At 37.9% G+C, this 16,768-nt stretch overlaps 2 protein-coding genes across 2 annotated transcripts; both read left to right on the top strand.

Moving 5' to 3' along the window:
• The first annotated feature begins 9,273 nt into the window (after positions 1 to 9,273).
• Positions 9,274 to 13,416, top strand: LOC149782753 (BTB/POZ domain-containing protein 6-B-like). Its single transcript, XM_089935174.1, has 3 exons — positions 9,274 to 9,349; positions 12,251 to 12,491; positions 13,023 to 13,416. Exons 1-3 carry the CDS (start codon positions 9,274 to 9,276, stop codon positions 13,414 to 13,416), a joined length of 711 nt encoding a protein of 236 aa, XP_089791300.1.
• A 42-nt stretch (positions 13,417 to 13,458) lies between these two features.
• On the top strand, positions 13,459 to 14,106 carry LOC149782752 (E3 ubiquitin-protein ligase rpm-1-like). Its single transcript, XM_089935173.1, has one exon. The coding sequence runs from the start codon at positions 13,459 to 13,461 to the stop codon at positions 14,104 to 14,106; it is 648 nt and encodes a 215-aa protein (XP_089791299.1).
• The last annotated feature ends 2,662 nt before the right edge of the window (positions 14,107 to 16,768 follow it).

The raw sequence follows: 16,768 nt of genomic DNA, 5'->3' as shown, positions 1-16,768 counted from the left end.
ACAAAACCCACCCCCCTTGTGGACCTGAGTCTGGCACACTAACCACTGAATGCCTGTGGCTTTATGTATGTATGTATACATACCTATCAATACATCCATGTATGCCAATACCATAGAGTGTCAAATTATCATACCCATCTGAAAAAAGGAAATAAACATCACATTAGGAAAATATTGAAGTAAAGAAACGTTTATTTCAAGATGTAAAAGTGTGCAGCATAGCTACAATATCCCTATCTTTTTCTCACTTTTGTCAAACACCATGATATATTCATACCCATGACCCTAGACTGGACTCAATAAGAAGAGGAAAAATGAATTTCTGATAGAGTTGTATCCAGCATACAAACTGCAATCATATCCCAAACTTTGACATTTCTATTTTAACATTATGTACCTGGTTGTATGACAGTATACAACTCTGTAAATTTTATATATAATTACATACAGGTAAAACCCTTTATAACGCGATGCTCTGGGTCCAAAGAAAAACATCGCAATATAAGCTGGATCGAGTTCACAAATTTTTTGAAAAACTTCAAAAATGAAATTTCAATGTCATCAATTTTAGCTAACCTCTTGATCATATAAATCTGCTAGGGATACGAATAATTGGTTTTTCCAATAGCATGTATTTAGGTCTTAAAAAGAGAGGTCACCTTATATTAAAAAATGGGAGCCATGCTGCCATCATGTTATAAGCAGAATCAGGTTATAATGAAGCAAACAGTCAGACATATTCAGCAAAAGATAATTTCCATGCCCGAAAGGTTACACAGTTACAATTTCTTTCTGTCTCACAAAATGCTAACTTTTCCTGCTGTAAGTATAACATCTATAATCACATATCACATGGCATGATGGGAAACCCTGTTTTATCATGCATGAAAATATAAAGGAATGTTTTTACTAAGAATATATAGGAAGGAAATATATATAAAAAATATTTCACCAATACTTTTGCTTTAGAAGTGTACAAATGCCACATCAACTGTACAACTCTATGACTTTAAGATCTCACCTTAAATTTAATGATGTTATGCTATCTGAAAAATGACTATATGACAGGAAGAAATGTTACATATCATACAATGCTGTGCCATTCAATTGCAAGTTTGTAATAACCTTTTATTTACTCACCAATATACCTTACATAATTTGGACCCTGAAAGAGATAATTACACTGACCATAAAAAAAAACATTTCAAAATTAAAATGTACCACACACATACAAAATAGAGTCCTTGATAAAAATGTGAAAACGTTGGAAACCATTCTTTAAAGGTGGAAAGGTCTGAATAAGACTGAACCATTTTAAATACTTATGCTAGCATCACATTTTCTGATTAATTACCTATACATTGGTTTGGGGTGTACTGAGAAGAAATGTCATAAATTAAACAAGCTACATAAATAGCACTGTGTGTTGAAAAATATCGATTGACAAACTATCATAAGTAGGTAAAATATCCATGTGCTACATTTCATGACTAAGTCATATACTCCCTGAAAATTCAAAATATAATTGTGACACACAAAAATGGGACAAATGCTAAATGAGACTAATGCAAAAACCATGTATCAAAAGCCACTTTTTCAAAACAAATAACCGACAATCACTCTGCTTTATTATGATAAATAAACTTTTATTGACCTATATTATGGATAGATTTCCCAACCAAAATGATGTAACATCATAATTGGAGGACTTTTTCACATGTAATCTAACACTAACAATAATCAAATATACCCTGTTATCAAGTGACCCAGCTGAAGAGATTTCATTGTTAAGAAAGAATTCATTGCAATATTTCATGTTTGCATGGGGTGCAATTTATGTGAATACTGGTTAAAAAGAATTGCAATACTGTCCACTGTAACTCACTTTCCCGATATATTGTTTTTGATGCAACCTTCTTCTCTTTCTCCATTCTACACCATTCTTATCTAGTTCTTGTACAATGCCATTGGCAAATTCTCTGCAAATCAAATAGTGATGTGCAATTTATATTATCAATGTGGTCTTTATTCACTGGTAAAATAAAGTGTAACAGAAAATAAAAGAAAGGCAATCAAAATAAAATCATTTTACTAACAATGGAAAACAATACAAAAGATAAAACAAAACATAGGATGCCTCATATTGTGCAATCATTCAGCATGACTATAGCAAGCATAAATTCTTACGTGTTTAAAATTGTCCTAAAATCATGTACAGCAACTTGGTTATGTCACCAAGGAACATCCTGCCAACTTCTTTTAGGACTTCACAAACAATTTTCTAGGGTGATAGCTGGGAATAAAACCTTAATGAATACTAAAGTTGGGAGTTCTTCCTGATACAAAAAGATTGGAAACTAACAGTATATAGTATTTACATTGCAATTATGGCTGTATTTGGGCACAGAAGACCACCCACCCCCACCCACTCCACAAAATTGCTGCACCTTGCACAATATAAACCCACTGTATTTCCTAGTGGTAATAATGAAAAATCCAATGGAAATGATATCCAAATATTTTGCATTCTGCAATGAATGCAGTAACGGCCTTATCAAACGTGGGGCCCAATTTGAATCATTTTGGCAGGCCCCTCTGGATTTAAATGAAGGGCCATCTATGTGCACAGCATTTGGAAATAAACTTTCAAATAAGTTTTATATGATACTGAATTTAAAATATTCCTCCATCACTTTAAAATTGCTTTCTCTCTTTAGAAATATTTTTCAAAATACCAATGCATGGGGACCCTGTGGGCACTGGGCCCAATCGATCCAATAGGCCTGAGGTCAGCCCTGAATGAATGTACAGATTTTATATTGTCCTGAAATAATGCACAACTTTCGCGTAAATAAAAATTATATCTTTAAGTCACCTGGCTAAATCCCTACACACTGGCCCATTTCATAACAGTGAAATAAACATTACAACACAAAATACCATAACAATACTTTACAAAAATGTTTATTATTTCTGCAATGCATTTATACTGCTTGTGATCAAGCCATTAAAATAACTCCAACCTGGCAAACATAATGAATTTTACTGACTGAAATTTTTATTATTGCCCCTCTTCCCTTTTAAGTATATCAAAGGGAATGCAGTGAGGGACATCGGCCGGTTGTCTTCCCAATGGATGTTATCAGATGGCACTGTAGCCAAGCAGTCTTCATCTGGAACACTTTTGATTTGATCTCACATTGCCAGTTTATTGTTATGCAGTAAAAATTTGAGATTTGAATAACAAAAGGTATTAATTCAAGCCTGTTCACAGAAGGGTGGACATATCTTTCCTAAAAACAAAGAATGCTGGAATGCGTGGATACATGCCATAAGGTGTGGCAAAGCATTATTTAAAAAGTGGTCACCGATAAGCAAATTTAGCTAAATTTTATCAAAGACAACTATGAAACTAACTTATCTTGGTAATGTTTATTTGTGTTTTAATGATAAAAATTTTTATCATGGTGTTTGCATTCTAACAACAGTTATCATGAACATGAAGTAGTGACCATAAATAATAATAATAATAATAGTAAAAAGAGAATGAATAACAATAGCAAATACAAGCATTAACATGTGCTATTATGATAAAAAATACTATTATTTGCAATAATAATAATAGTATCATCACCACTACTGAAAAGATAATAGAAGCACCATAATAATAATAATAATAATAATAATAATAATTTGTACATGGTGTACATTTCAATATCAACGTGATGGTGGGTGTTGTGTTACAAATGGTACAAAACAAAAAAAAAAGAATGTAATTACAATTCACCCATGTCAATATCTATAATTTACCTTAATGTTATTTCTGGTTTGTATCATGCATGTATACATAAAACATACTGCAGACAGGAAGATATATCAACAGTTCAGACCAATGAAATGCCAAGGTACAAAATACATGATAGAAGAAAGTTTATTTAATGATCATGGCCAAGACAACATAAAAGTACTAACTCTGGGCCAGCTATTATACAGACATATACAGTCATTTGAACAAATTTCAATACCACATTCAGACTGTGACTGATCAATCTGACCTTCTCTTTTAAAGGAATGTCTATAATAAAAGGTTACTCACTCTTTCATTGAGGCACGACAATCACTTTTCAGAAAGTCATGAGTATCAGTTGAACATAGACGAAGTAAACCAGAATTGCAAGTGCTGCCTTGAATATTATGGGGGACATAACTGACCCATGTCCCCCATATTAAAGACAATTGTGGAAATATTTTGAAATGAAAGGACACATTAACCCTATTATTTTTGCGAGTACATCACTAAATAATGGAAATGTACAGATTTATTTAAAGCTTACAAAATATTATAAACTACATCATTCCTGTTGAGCAAAAACAAGCAGTAAATGACGTCTGCTTAAAAGGATTCCTCTTTCTCGCTTGGTCTTGTTAGTCACAATGAACTATTGATCTCGGACATTGTCCCTTTTTATACTAGTCGCAATGAAGTCTCAAGCTTGTACATCGTTCCTTTTTTGTGTCTAGTTTTAGAAGTCTTCCTTTTGTCTTCCTGGACAAAGGTACTACCTTCTCTAAGGTACCGTTATAAATGTACCGCAGTGTGATGGGTAGAAAGGCCATATAAAGGTAAGGACAGTGCGGAGACCATCGAGTATGTTCCAGAATAGCTGAATCTTTATAGATACATTGATCCATTTTTAACTTCAGGCCGCAACTGAAACACTGTACTTCGAATCCCAATCCAGTCTCAGGTACCAAGTAGACAAATCCTGTTCTAACTAAACGTTCGAAGTGGCTAATCCTTCCCTATCCTTGGGCCATTTATGAAACGTTTCCAGTCGACGGGCACAATCACAATAGTCAGGCAAGAAGACCAGAAAATTGTATGGTTTGAACTTGGAGTTCCCATTGGGTCTCTCACTCGATTCTTGCTGTGGCGAAATCATCCTTCTTGTTGGTGACCATCCACTTGGAACTATTTTTTTTATACTGACGTGACCGTACGGTAAAGTGAAGTGATTGGGAAGACGCACTCGCTTCTGGTACACGATTTGATATAGCTTTTCCAAGGGTCGACTGACTATTTGGTGAGTGGGTAAATGTACAATCTTGTGCGGTTGGTTGGTGGTCACTTTACAATTTTCATCCTCTACAGACTGCAAGGCTTTTTTCCATACCTCTCAGTTCACCACTCGACTTGTGAGATAATTGAGAGTTAATCCTTTCACTTTACACTCGGTGTGCATTTCTCCTTGTTTGTCCCGGTATTCGTAGCCGTAATTTTTCGAACCACCACTAGCGAAACTTAAAATCTTCTTGTCGGGGTGTTTGTCAGTCCAGGTTCCTAAACGGTCTCCTTCGATGTCAGGGAGACGTTGACTAAGGCGATCGATGTAAATGCAACTGTCTGTGTCAAATTACAGGACGCGATCACCTAACAGTTCTAAAGCTTCGTACAATTTTAAGCGAGCATGGGCTGTCACGTAAGGCGCAATGATGAGATTTCCAGATTCGTCGGCTTGTGCAAAGTCCAGATCTTCTTTGTAATTGACTAAGACCAAATCGTCACGAACGACGTCCACATGTTTCGTGAATTTTGCTTTGTCGTGAATTATCCGGAAGCACCGGGAAGGTTCTGTAAAATGCCCGGTCCTAGGTAAACACGGTCGTTGTGCCATTTTACATCACAAGCAATTTAACATCACTTTGGCATATGATCGCCTTCTTTCGTTTTTCTCGATGTGGTCTAAAGTGATGCCTTCCTGCGCCCAGTAATTCTCTTTGAACGTCTTTTGATTTTTGGGGAGTGTATCACCAGGAAGGATAGCCGATGGCTTCTTGTTTTAGTTTAAAAAAAGCATCCACATAGTCTGCGAAAATACCTTCCTGAGTCTCGTCGACCTTGTGGTATTTTTCTGTCTTGGGAAAGTGGTAAATTTCGTACACTTCTAACAGTTGGTATCCCATGTCCATAGCTTTGAATAATTCCACACTGACCCACGTTCCCGTCAAGGCGCGTTCTTCCTGGGTGTGCTGACAAGGTTGGTCTTGGTTACACGTTTCGACACAAGGGAAACATCAGTTTTCCTTGACAATGGTGAGGTAACACGGGATGGTACAAGTCCGTGGGAGGAAAGACTTTGCACTTGATTAAGCCTTCGTATTGTTGAATGTTGTCCAGATCGATGTGTTTCGTCAGCAATTGCGGATGGCCAGTAGGAAAGCGACACTATTTGCACACGTAAGGATACAGTGAACACACGTCCAAGTATTTGATTTCTTCTCCTTCGTCAGCGTGGTACAGCAAATAGGTAGCATTTATCCGTCCTCCGTACCTGCTGTCCCTTGGGTTCAGTGGGTCCACCAGTTTGTAACTTTCCACGATCCGTGTAAACTCGGGATCGTTTTTCAAACGGTGATGGTATTCGTGTTCCCACATTTCCACTATTTAGTATCCTTATTATTCTAACTTCAAGCGTCGCTAACAAGTGGCTTGGTACAAGTCTTCCATGGTTCGTTGTCAAAACTGATTTTTAGTGCCACGTTTAGGGTAACAGAGGGGACGGCCATGAAATAAGCATCCGTTAAACTTGCACGATCTTGGGGTCTTCTAAGTCCCAACCATCCACTGAATACGTGGTCATGGTTTTTTCGCCTCCTCCGTTGCGGACATGTTGGATCCATTTGTCTTCCTTTTCGCACAAGTAATGTAGCCAGCGTAGGGGTTTGACTGAGTATTGACGTTTGACAAAGTTGGTTGTTTGAGGGCTGATGACAGCCAGGATGTTTTCGAGCATCAATCGTTGGCGGTACACTAAGGAATATGCGTTGGCAATGGTGCAGGCTTCCTTTAAAGGATCGACTCCTCCGTGTTCCATGAACAGTTCGCGATATTTTCTACAGCAAGGCCATAAAATGTCCACGTCGGAACGACAATACTTGAAAATTTATTCCTGAATGTCGATGGGGTCCAAGGCGTGAGCCTGGTACCAAGCGTAGAAAGCTTCTCGTTGTTCGGTACGCATGTTATCGGGGTCGTAGTCGTGAGCCTCAGGCAACTGGAATAGAACGGCGTGCTGATTGGCTTGGATATTGAAAAAGTGCGGGAAATAACCTTTGGCCATTTCTGTCATTCCAAATATTTTAGGCATTCGGCTCAAAGGCATGGCCACGTAACTCATTGAATCTTTATACTGTACTTCCCACTTACATGGAAATGATTTTGGCTCCGTTCAAAGTCACTTTAGGACGTTCGGTACTTTGTTCCGTATAGTATCTCAAAAGAAACTGTCCATCGTATCCAGAGAAATTGTGAGCCATCACTGTGCCATGGCGATGAAAATCTCCGTAACGTTCGATGTCCTCTTGGCTCCACGCCTCGTCGATGGGGTCTAAGATCCATTGGGCGAAATTGGCCAATGAGTTTCTCGAAAGATCTTTTCACGTCCTCCAGGAATCTTGATGCAGTGAGGGAAATGGCTCAAGATAGGTTCTTGGATGCACTTTTCACACGCTCGATGAGCCACGCAGAATTTAGGAATGTGAATGCCAGTCTCTTGCATATATTCGAAATCGAAAAAGATGAGATTCCCTTTCTTCTGATCATATTCCTCTTGTTGTAGTTGATATTTTTTAATGGAGCATTGGCATTCCATGTCCACGATTTGGAGACAAATATGGCATCGTTTCTTTCCTGAACATACGTGTGCCTTGACATTATTGGTACGTATGCCTTGTCCACACGTAGGACACAATCTCAGCAGTTGACAAGCACTTTTCGGCTATGAACCTTGCGCTTTTAGATGCTGTTGGTAACCGGTTGGACTGACAAAAGTGCGCTGACATGGAGGGCAATGCACTCGTTGTTGTTCTTCGTCCAGATAAGGGTGAGAGGCAAACATCCTGTGCATTTCGATCCACAATGCTTGTGTTGCTCTCGATTCTTATAGCCATAGTCACATTTTTGACAGTAATAACCGTATCCCAAGAATGCGGTGATACTTGTAATGGCATCGAAATGCTCATCGTGATGATAGACGTGAATATATTTTCCGTCTTCGAAATCTTTGCCTCGAATCAACAGGTTCGCGCACTTCTTGAGGGTACATTTTCAAGGTGTAACGTGGAGCCAAGATATCTTGCAAATTTTGCATTTTAGGGATGCAACAGGGTGTGTTTGGTAGCCCCACTTGCTGTAACATGAGTTCTGCTTCTCTTCGTTGTTTGCCTCGGTCCGATTGTCGAATAGTTTTCCATGCTTTTTTTCTATTTTGCCGTGTCGTTCTTGTTGGAATACGTTAGTCCCACCACGATAGTCCTGGCTAAACAGATTTGGTCTTGAGGATTGTTAATTTGGACGAGGCTACGCTTGATGCTGCGAACGTCGTCCACCCAAAACACCTTTCTGCGTTGTCAGGTCCCCTTGGGGAGAGATACGTGGGCCATGAACAGTGTAGCTTTTCCATCGGTAATGTGAAATTTGTCGTTGGATTGTTGCAGGTGTTGAATCTTGTTGATGACGTTGGAAGGTGGCAATTCTGCTGGGTTGCTAAACTCGATACAAACGGGGGATTTCAGACTGTCGTGATGAATGGAAAGTCTCAAGCGATCGTATTCTTTGGCTTGACACTGGCGTGGTTAACAAAGAATCCTACACCTTGGTGATGAAGTCCGCTGCTTTCTCCAGTGATACGTTGGACTTGAAATCTTTAAACTTCACCATGTAGGTGTAACCCGTTGTTCTAAAGTTTCTACAGGAGTACTTTTCCGTCTCTCGAATGTGATAGTAATTTTCAGGTTTACTAATGGTGGTGAACTTTGGCTGGGTGCAGAATCGCTGAGTCTGGATTCTGGTTCACTCATGTCATCTTCATAATTACTATGATGGATTTGTGCGAGGACTTGAGCTACTGTACGAGGCGATAAATTACGTTTCTGCCTCTTACTTTCTTCTCCTTTCTTCACTAATTTATGCAATCGTTACATCTTGACTGCAAAAAGTCAAATGGCTACATTTTAAACACATTGGGTCACCTTATATCCATGGCAGACCAACATATATATGAAGAGTGTGTGACCTCTCTTCCAATATTCATTTCACTCTCAAACCGAGCAGAACGATGGAAGATCCACACAGATCGAACTTTTGATCAGAGCTTTGCGAGGTGTCATAAGAAAATTTTCTATAGACAAGCCGACGGACTACTCACCCTCCGATCGAGATAAAAGTCAAGATACTTGCTATATCTGTATGAAGAAAGGGTATTGGTCTTCCGAATGTCCAAAGCAAAACAGGTGCTAGAAGAGACAACAGTCAAAATGCTTGTTATCATTGTCAAGAAAAAGGACATTGGTCTTCAGATAGCCCTAACAACTGGAGCAAGAAGAGAGGGATTCCGAACAGGAAGAAGAAGAGGTACCCTCTCCAAAGGAAGAACCCAGACACGTGCAGAAAGAGAAAAAGGAGAAGAAAAGAAAAGGAGAAAGTAAGGAAGAAGTGGAGGAAAAAATTTTAAAAGTGAAGAAATTTCGAAAACAGAAAGAGTGAAGACAGAGACAGATGAAGGCTATGAACTTTTTAAAGTGTTGTGTTGTGTTGTGAATTGGATTGTAAAATTTGTACCAGAATATACAAGGCATAAAACGTAAGTGTCTCTTGGTTTTGAATTTTAGAATAAGAATATACACCCACGTACTCACTCAAATATTCACATACGTACATCATGGGTACAAAAAGGGGTTTTTGAGTTTTAATTGATTTTGGCAATTGAAATACTATCTCTTTTCGAGAGATGTGAGTGGCCCTGAAAAGTACCGTTGGGTATTTGTTTTTTTTAATTAAAAAACAACTTAGGAACGGGACGCAATCAGCTTTAACTGCTTTAAGGCTTTGCCACGGCCAAGGCCTACTTCTGGACTGCCTCCTGTCGATGATGATTTGGTAGACATCACTAAGGGTGGTATCGCAGGTGTAGTAACAAGGTTGGGTTGTTTAGCACGGGAAGGTGTTTTTCTCTTGGGTCGTAATACAGAAGTCTGATAATTTGTTTCAGACTCCTTATCTCTGCTAAATTGTCTAAGAGTACCGTGACCGTTTGGCTTTCACTATTCTCCTTCTCTCCTAGACCTTGTTTCTTCTCTGTTTCTTCTTCCTGTCGTTTCCTTCGGGCCTCTTTTTCTCGGAGTTGTTGAAGGAGAAAAGCTTGTTCTGCTTCCTTCTACTGCTGTAAAAATTTCTCCAATTCGTCTTTTTGTTTATGTTTAAAATACTCCATGTGTGGTAAAGAAGGAGAAGGTGGCGAAGGTACTGGTACCGGAACAAATTCTTGCAAAGAAGAAAGAAAATCGACTAAATCCCAATTAAAATTAACTTCTTCTGGAAGTATGTCTGTGTTGACTTGGGTAGTTGCTGCTATACAATCACTTGTCTTGTCCACAGCCGGTGCACCACAATACATTGTCTTCTTAGGTTCTGTCATGATTGAAAACTGTGTCGCATGGTTGACTGCGCACAGACGCTAACGCATCTATTTAGGGAATGTAACGTCACAGACTGCTCTCTTCGGATTAGAAGACTGGCTCTGTGTTGTGACTGAATTTTGTAACGAGTGTTTGGATTGGTGAATAAACTCAATCCGTTTCGATCCTCCCTTCCCCTATAAATAACCCGTTCAGTTCATTCCCTTCACCTGTTCTCGTCACAAGATGTGGACCAACCTAGAATCATCTACTCTCGTATCGTCAGTGCTGTTCCGTACGGACTTACCCATGTACGTGAAATCATCATGGACAGTTATCAGGATTACGGATACAAGCGTTTGGAAAAAAAGAATTTATGTGGAGATACAAGGTTGTTTGGAATGGGTCTTAATCTATGGACCAGAAGTCATAAGAAGTTTGAGGAAAAGAAGACCTATGTGATGTCCTCTATGTTAATGGAATAATGTTAACATAAACCCAAAGGCCCTTTTCAGGCCACTCATATGCCTCGAAAAGATGTGCTTTCTTGCATCACAATATTTTTTAGTCATTTGTATAAGTGTTTGTCTGTTGTATGTTGTCTATTGTATGTGTTATATAAATCTAAGTCCCACTCTGTTTTCCCGATGGAGGCCAGTCCGGTGCACACCTGTTCCAACCATTGTTGCAACATTGTTAACAATCTCCCATACCGTGACGTCAGACGCTATACAGACTCCACATTCCTTTGTCCGTAAACAGACCCAATATTCCCCATGTTAAATGTAATGTATTTTTCATTTGAGGCTATATCGTCTCCCTTCACTACTACTATGCGGTAAGCGATCAATTAGTGTCTGAACTAGACCTAACGATACAAAGGAATGCACTTTGTATCCGACTTCCTTCATTATGCCGTTTTCTACATCCAAGTTAATAAGAACATGGAATGTACATGTAATCTCCTATGTACATGACTTTGCACAATATCAGCTAGAACAACATAGTAGCTGTTTAATTTTCTAAATTATTGTTTACATTTGAAGTATTTTTCGGGTTGGTGCTGCTTGCTATTGTTGTTGCTGTTGTTCGATGTCAAAATTGTACCAACAGAAACAAATAGTAAGGGGCCCCGAGTAGCCGAGTGGTCTAAAAAGCTCACCGTTACGGATTATTGCTATCTCACCTCTGTCTGCGTGGGTTCGTGTCTCAGGTTCGGCCAATGTGGTTATGTGAGAAAGCATGCCAGTAGCTTCTCGTGGGTCGGTGGTCCTTTCCAGGGTTTTCCCGGGTTCTTCCTCCACCAATAATACTAGCCGCCACGTATAACCTATCTTGTGCTGAAAAATGGCGTTAAACCCTACAACAACAACAACAACAACGAATAGTAAAAAAAATCAGAATTTGCATGCTTTTCGTGAGAAGCCAGCTGCATGAAAGTTTGCCTCAGTAAGCTCTATAGCACTCAAAGGTACATCGTTTATGTGTTGGACGGTTCATTGTCTGCATCGTCTTTAAAGTCCGCGACAATAGAGAAGTATCAAAAGAGGCCTTTACTGCTTGCAAAATATTAAAATTCAGGTTTATTTGTTATTTTGTTTAAGGCGACCCCTTTTTCGATTTGAGGACATTAAGTAATCATTATTACGGACATTTAGTAATCTGAGGACACTATGGATACTTTTGACTGTGCCTTAACGTCAGCATCGTTGTAACGTGTTTGCGTGCATCTTACACTTTTAGCCACATCTTTAATGTTTATGCGTCTGGTCATATATCTTCTTTTTGTCTGCAGACCATACTGACTGGCAAGCACAGCGGGATATTTTGAGGAGCAATCGCTACATGTTGGAGAACCACGTGGCTTGTGATGTCACATTCTATGTAGGAAAACAAAAACAAGAAGTGACAGTACACAAGTATGTCCTCATAAGCCGTAGTTCCGTATTTTACGCCATGCTATGTGGCCCTCTTCAAGAAACTGGACCAATACACATACCAGATATTGAACCAGATGTCTTTGAACAGCTTTTGAAGTATGTTGAACAATATTGTTTATTTTTAGAAGTAGTTTGTCGAAAAGGAAATTATTAGCGAAATAAAATGTAAAAGAAATATCGTACTGAGCCCAGTAATCTGTCATCGAGAAGAATGTAACGGTAATCAAACATAGGTATTTTTGTTCAGGTTTCTGTGTTACATTTGCTTTAGACATTTTTATTTAAACATATTTGATATCAAGGGCTGTAACAAAATACAGAAAACAAATGTGTATTTATTTTATTACTTTTGTATTTTTCTTTCATCTACACGTATAAAACGACAATAATATATATTTAACATATGAACTGTAATTAAAATGACACATAAGGCCTGTTTTAAAATGAACGAAATGTAGTGCATGATTTGATAAGTTATCATACAAGGATTTTGTTGTTGAATAGAAGCTTATTAATGTGCACCAAGACAAACATACAAACTCGTTTTTGGATCTAATATAAATATGGATTTCGATATAATTCCAAACTTTTGTACGATACAATATTTTTATACATTTTTATAAATAGGTTCATGTACTTTGAGGGATTTGAGCCAGAAGAGGACTCCATTTTGGCTGTACTGTATGCTGCAAAAAAGTATGTCGTCAGGGGCCTTGTTGACAAGTGTGTAAACTGGCTGAAAGAGTCAGTCAGTCTTTATAACGTATGCGGCATTTTTCAGCAAGCTCATGCATTTGATGACCAAGATCTTCTGACCAAATGTCTAGAGTTCACAGTGGACAATGGAAGTTCTATTCTTAACCACTCATCATTCAGAAATTTGTCAATAGATTGCTTGGAGATGGTGCTAAGACAGGATGACTTATTTGCAGAGGAATATGAAGTATATGAAGCGTTGAAGGATTGGGCAGAACATGAGTGTGTTCGGAGAAATATCCAACCAAGTGCAGAAAACATGTGACAAGTGTTGGGTGGGCTGAAGAATCTTGTTAGATTTTCAGTAATGGATGGAAAGTATTTTGCGGACATAGTAGCTACAGACAATATCTTGACTGCGGAGGAGAGCGTGACCTTGCTTAGACATTTTCTCGGCAGTGGTAATCTCGACGATTCAAAGTATGTACGAACCGCAACAAAACCAAAATTTCAAGAAAAGCAAAGAGTGATTAGGTTTACCAACCTTGGTATTCCAAGGACTGAGGGATTTGGTTCACACGCAATAGATTTCAGATGCTCAAAGGAAGTGATTCTGCTTGGGATTGTAATTTATGGGGCAACGAAAAGTCCAAATAACTATTATGGCCATTGGGATCAAATTAACTGCTCCTCTGCATTTGTCTCGGACACTGAAGTACAGTTACTTGATGAATCCAAACGTACAATTATATCGATCAAACCTCTAATAACCATAACGGATGAAGAGCTACTGGAGGTGTTGTTCGATGATCCGGTTGTTCTGAAGAAGAACTGGTATACCATAACACTTGTACTATCGAACTCTAGAACGACTAACACAGGTGCGAATGGTGAAAAAGTTGTAAGCTTGGGAGATGGACAATCAATTGAATTCAGAGACAGTTTATTGTCAGCAAGTTGCACAGATGTCTTGAATGGCCAGATTCCAGGTTTGCTGCTTTGTAGAAAACGATAGACAGTCTCCTATTTTGCAGCATCCTGATAGCCTTTTGTCATTTCAGTGATCAATAGAATAGTATGATTATATCATAATTAAATGACCAGTAGAAGCAAAATAGCTAGATCCTGTTGACAATAGAAGGCATAAAATACGACTCACATTTCATGGTTTCTGCTTTCGCATTTCAAACTTTTAGCCGGGAATTTTAACATCATTTAAGTCGAATTAAGAATTAAGTTTAGTTAACGGTAACATGGGGGACACGTTATTTAAACTATACATGAGAATACCAACGCATGTGTTTATTTCCTCCAATCAAGATCAACGATTGTTCATTATCTCAAATTCTAAATACATGATCCACAACTTACCTTTTTAGATTTATCACCTCTAAGTAATGACGCTATTGATTGAACACTGACTGCATGGTTAGAACATTGCAAATGCCTTTACACTGATATGCCTACAGAAAGAACTAACACTGCAGGCTCAGCTATAGGACCTCTGGGCCTGGCGCGGTGATTGTCAATTAACTCTTGCATAGTATACCTTTCTGTGGCGCGCGATCCAAAATATTCACCTTGCTGGGTATAACTTATATCTCATCATATATTTTCCTCACTTTCGGATCTTTTCCACTGGGTTGCACATACGGCGTTTATTATGGATTGTTTTCATAACGTTATGAATTATCGTTTAATGTCTCCTTTAGAAGGACCCATTTCAGTGTGGTACATGCTCAGTTTCCACAATTATGAAATAAAATTCAAGTCACTGTACGTAAATAATGTACAAACGTGTGTTGAATTTATTAAAAAGCAACCCTTCAATAATATGGTAAGAACATCTCTTAGACACATGATATAGGCCAGTACGTTAAAATAAAGTCTTCAGCTAGACGATATTATGAAGGACCGAGTTTTCACCTAGTCCTAAAAATAGATAATCTCAAATACTTGCCGCAAACAATTGCCCTATATACAATAATAAATTTTCTAGCTTCAACATCTCTCGATCAATTTGTATGAATATTTCGAAGTTTGCTTAAAAGGTCCTACTACTTAATAATGACCAAGCAGTTAGGCATTTTCCAGTAGAAAACAAATCAAACAAAACAAACTGTGTTAAAGAAATATATAAGGAAATTAAAGGGTGGAGATTTGCCTTAAATCCAAGAGTTAAGTTTAATAGAATATCACCCGCAAGTGGTAGAATTATTAAGATGATTACTGGTACATGAATATATGAAGGACCGATGTGCTACATGATTGTGTTCATGATCTGGTAACTATGGCCGGAAGATTATTATCCAAAATGGCGGGTTGATGTCACCCTGACCATAACTCTATCGTGATTATACAGACAAGTGTGATATTTATGCTGGCAATGATGAGGTCGAGGACGATATTGATGATAATGGCTAAGCAACCAAGCAGCACGTATTTCATCTACTGAATCAAGAAAAAGAGCTTTATGTTTATAAAATGGTATTAATATCTATGTTTTAGTACATAATTTAGTGAATAATGTTGAATCATGTGCGTGAATGTTCTCTAGATTTGTTCATAGTATATGATGAGAAATTGATCTTTATTCATTTGATCGCCAAACACAAATTCTTGAGAGAAGACAAAATATATGTGATAGATTGCATAATAATTCAATAACAAACTTTTTCATTGAAAGGAGAAAGAGAAATATATGATGTTTATATACAGTATTAAAGACGGAGAGACTTACAACAATGATATACACGGATTCAATGCTCGCTATGATTTATTTCGCTTTTAACTTTATTCAAACTTTAAATTTGAATAGTTTACCTTTATTGTTGTATATAATATTAGCTTGTACAAATGTATATGGATTTCTAGTTTTTACCGAGTGTGTGTGTTTGTTTTCATAGCTGATTTTCAATAATTGTTCCAAATGTTTACACGAATTAAAGCCTGATCATTTCAGCTTATGTGTGCGCATATATATTGTCCTTTGAATTGTAGTTCTAGCTAATAAGTGTTAATGTAACACTGTCCAGGTTTACCAGATTTGCGCAGCAGTCTACAGTGAATCAGTTTATTCCTCGAACTGAATTCAGTCAATAAAGTTCCAGTTTTCATTGTCAAGTATGACAATATAAATTCAGCCGATGAACTTGTAGTACCCCAAGAACATTCTGTATCATTTATTTTTATTTGCCTGGATATATGCTGACCAGTGAAGAATGCTACGTATACTTAGTAGAAAGGATAATTAAATTAAACACCGCAAATAAATGTTCATTGAATCCAGCCTCCTGGCTTTTTCTTAGAATTATAAAGCGAACATGTGTTATTCGGCCAGTGTGGATAACGTTACATAAGCTTAATATTTAATTAATGCTAATACAATGCGACTACTTTTAGAAAATACACATAAATAATGCAGATTCCTAGCTCTCCTCTAAGAATTAGAGAGCTACTGTACTCTCTCACACACACACACACCCATCCCTCCCCGTCGTCCGGGATCGGGGGTACTCATAGCCACACAAATACAAATATATTTATATGTACGGCCTCCATACACCTCAAAACATTTTTCTTCCTAGGTTAGACACACTAGTTTGGCTGGGTTTAACAACACAGACACTGAGGAGGGGGTTAAGGGGCTAATTCTATACAAACAGCACCAATATTTG

The sequence above is a fragment of the Sinohyriopsis cumingii genome, chromosome 15 (assembly GCF_028554795.1).
Source record: "Sinohyriopsis cumingii isolate HCF-2022 chromosome 15, ASM2855479v2, whole genome shotgun sequence".
Classification (NCBI taxonomy): domain Eukaryota; kingdom Metazoa; phylum Mollusca; class Bivalvia; order Unionida; family Unionidae; genus Sinohyriopsis; species Sinohyriopsis cumingii.
Note: the sequence above shows the minus strand (reverse complement) of the source record. Positions and strands in the feature narration are given on the sequence as shown.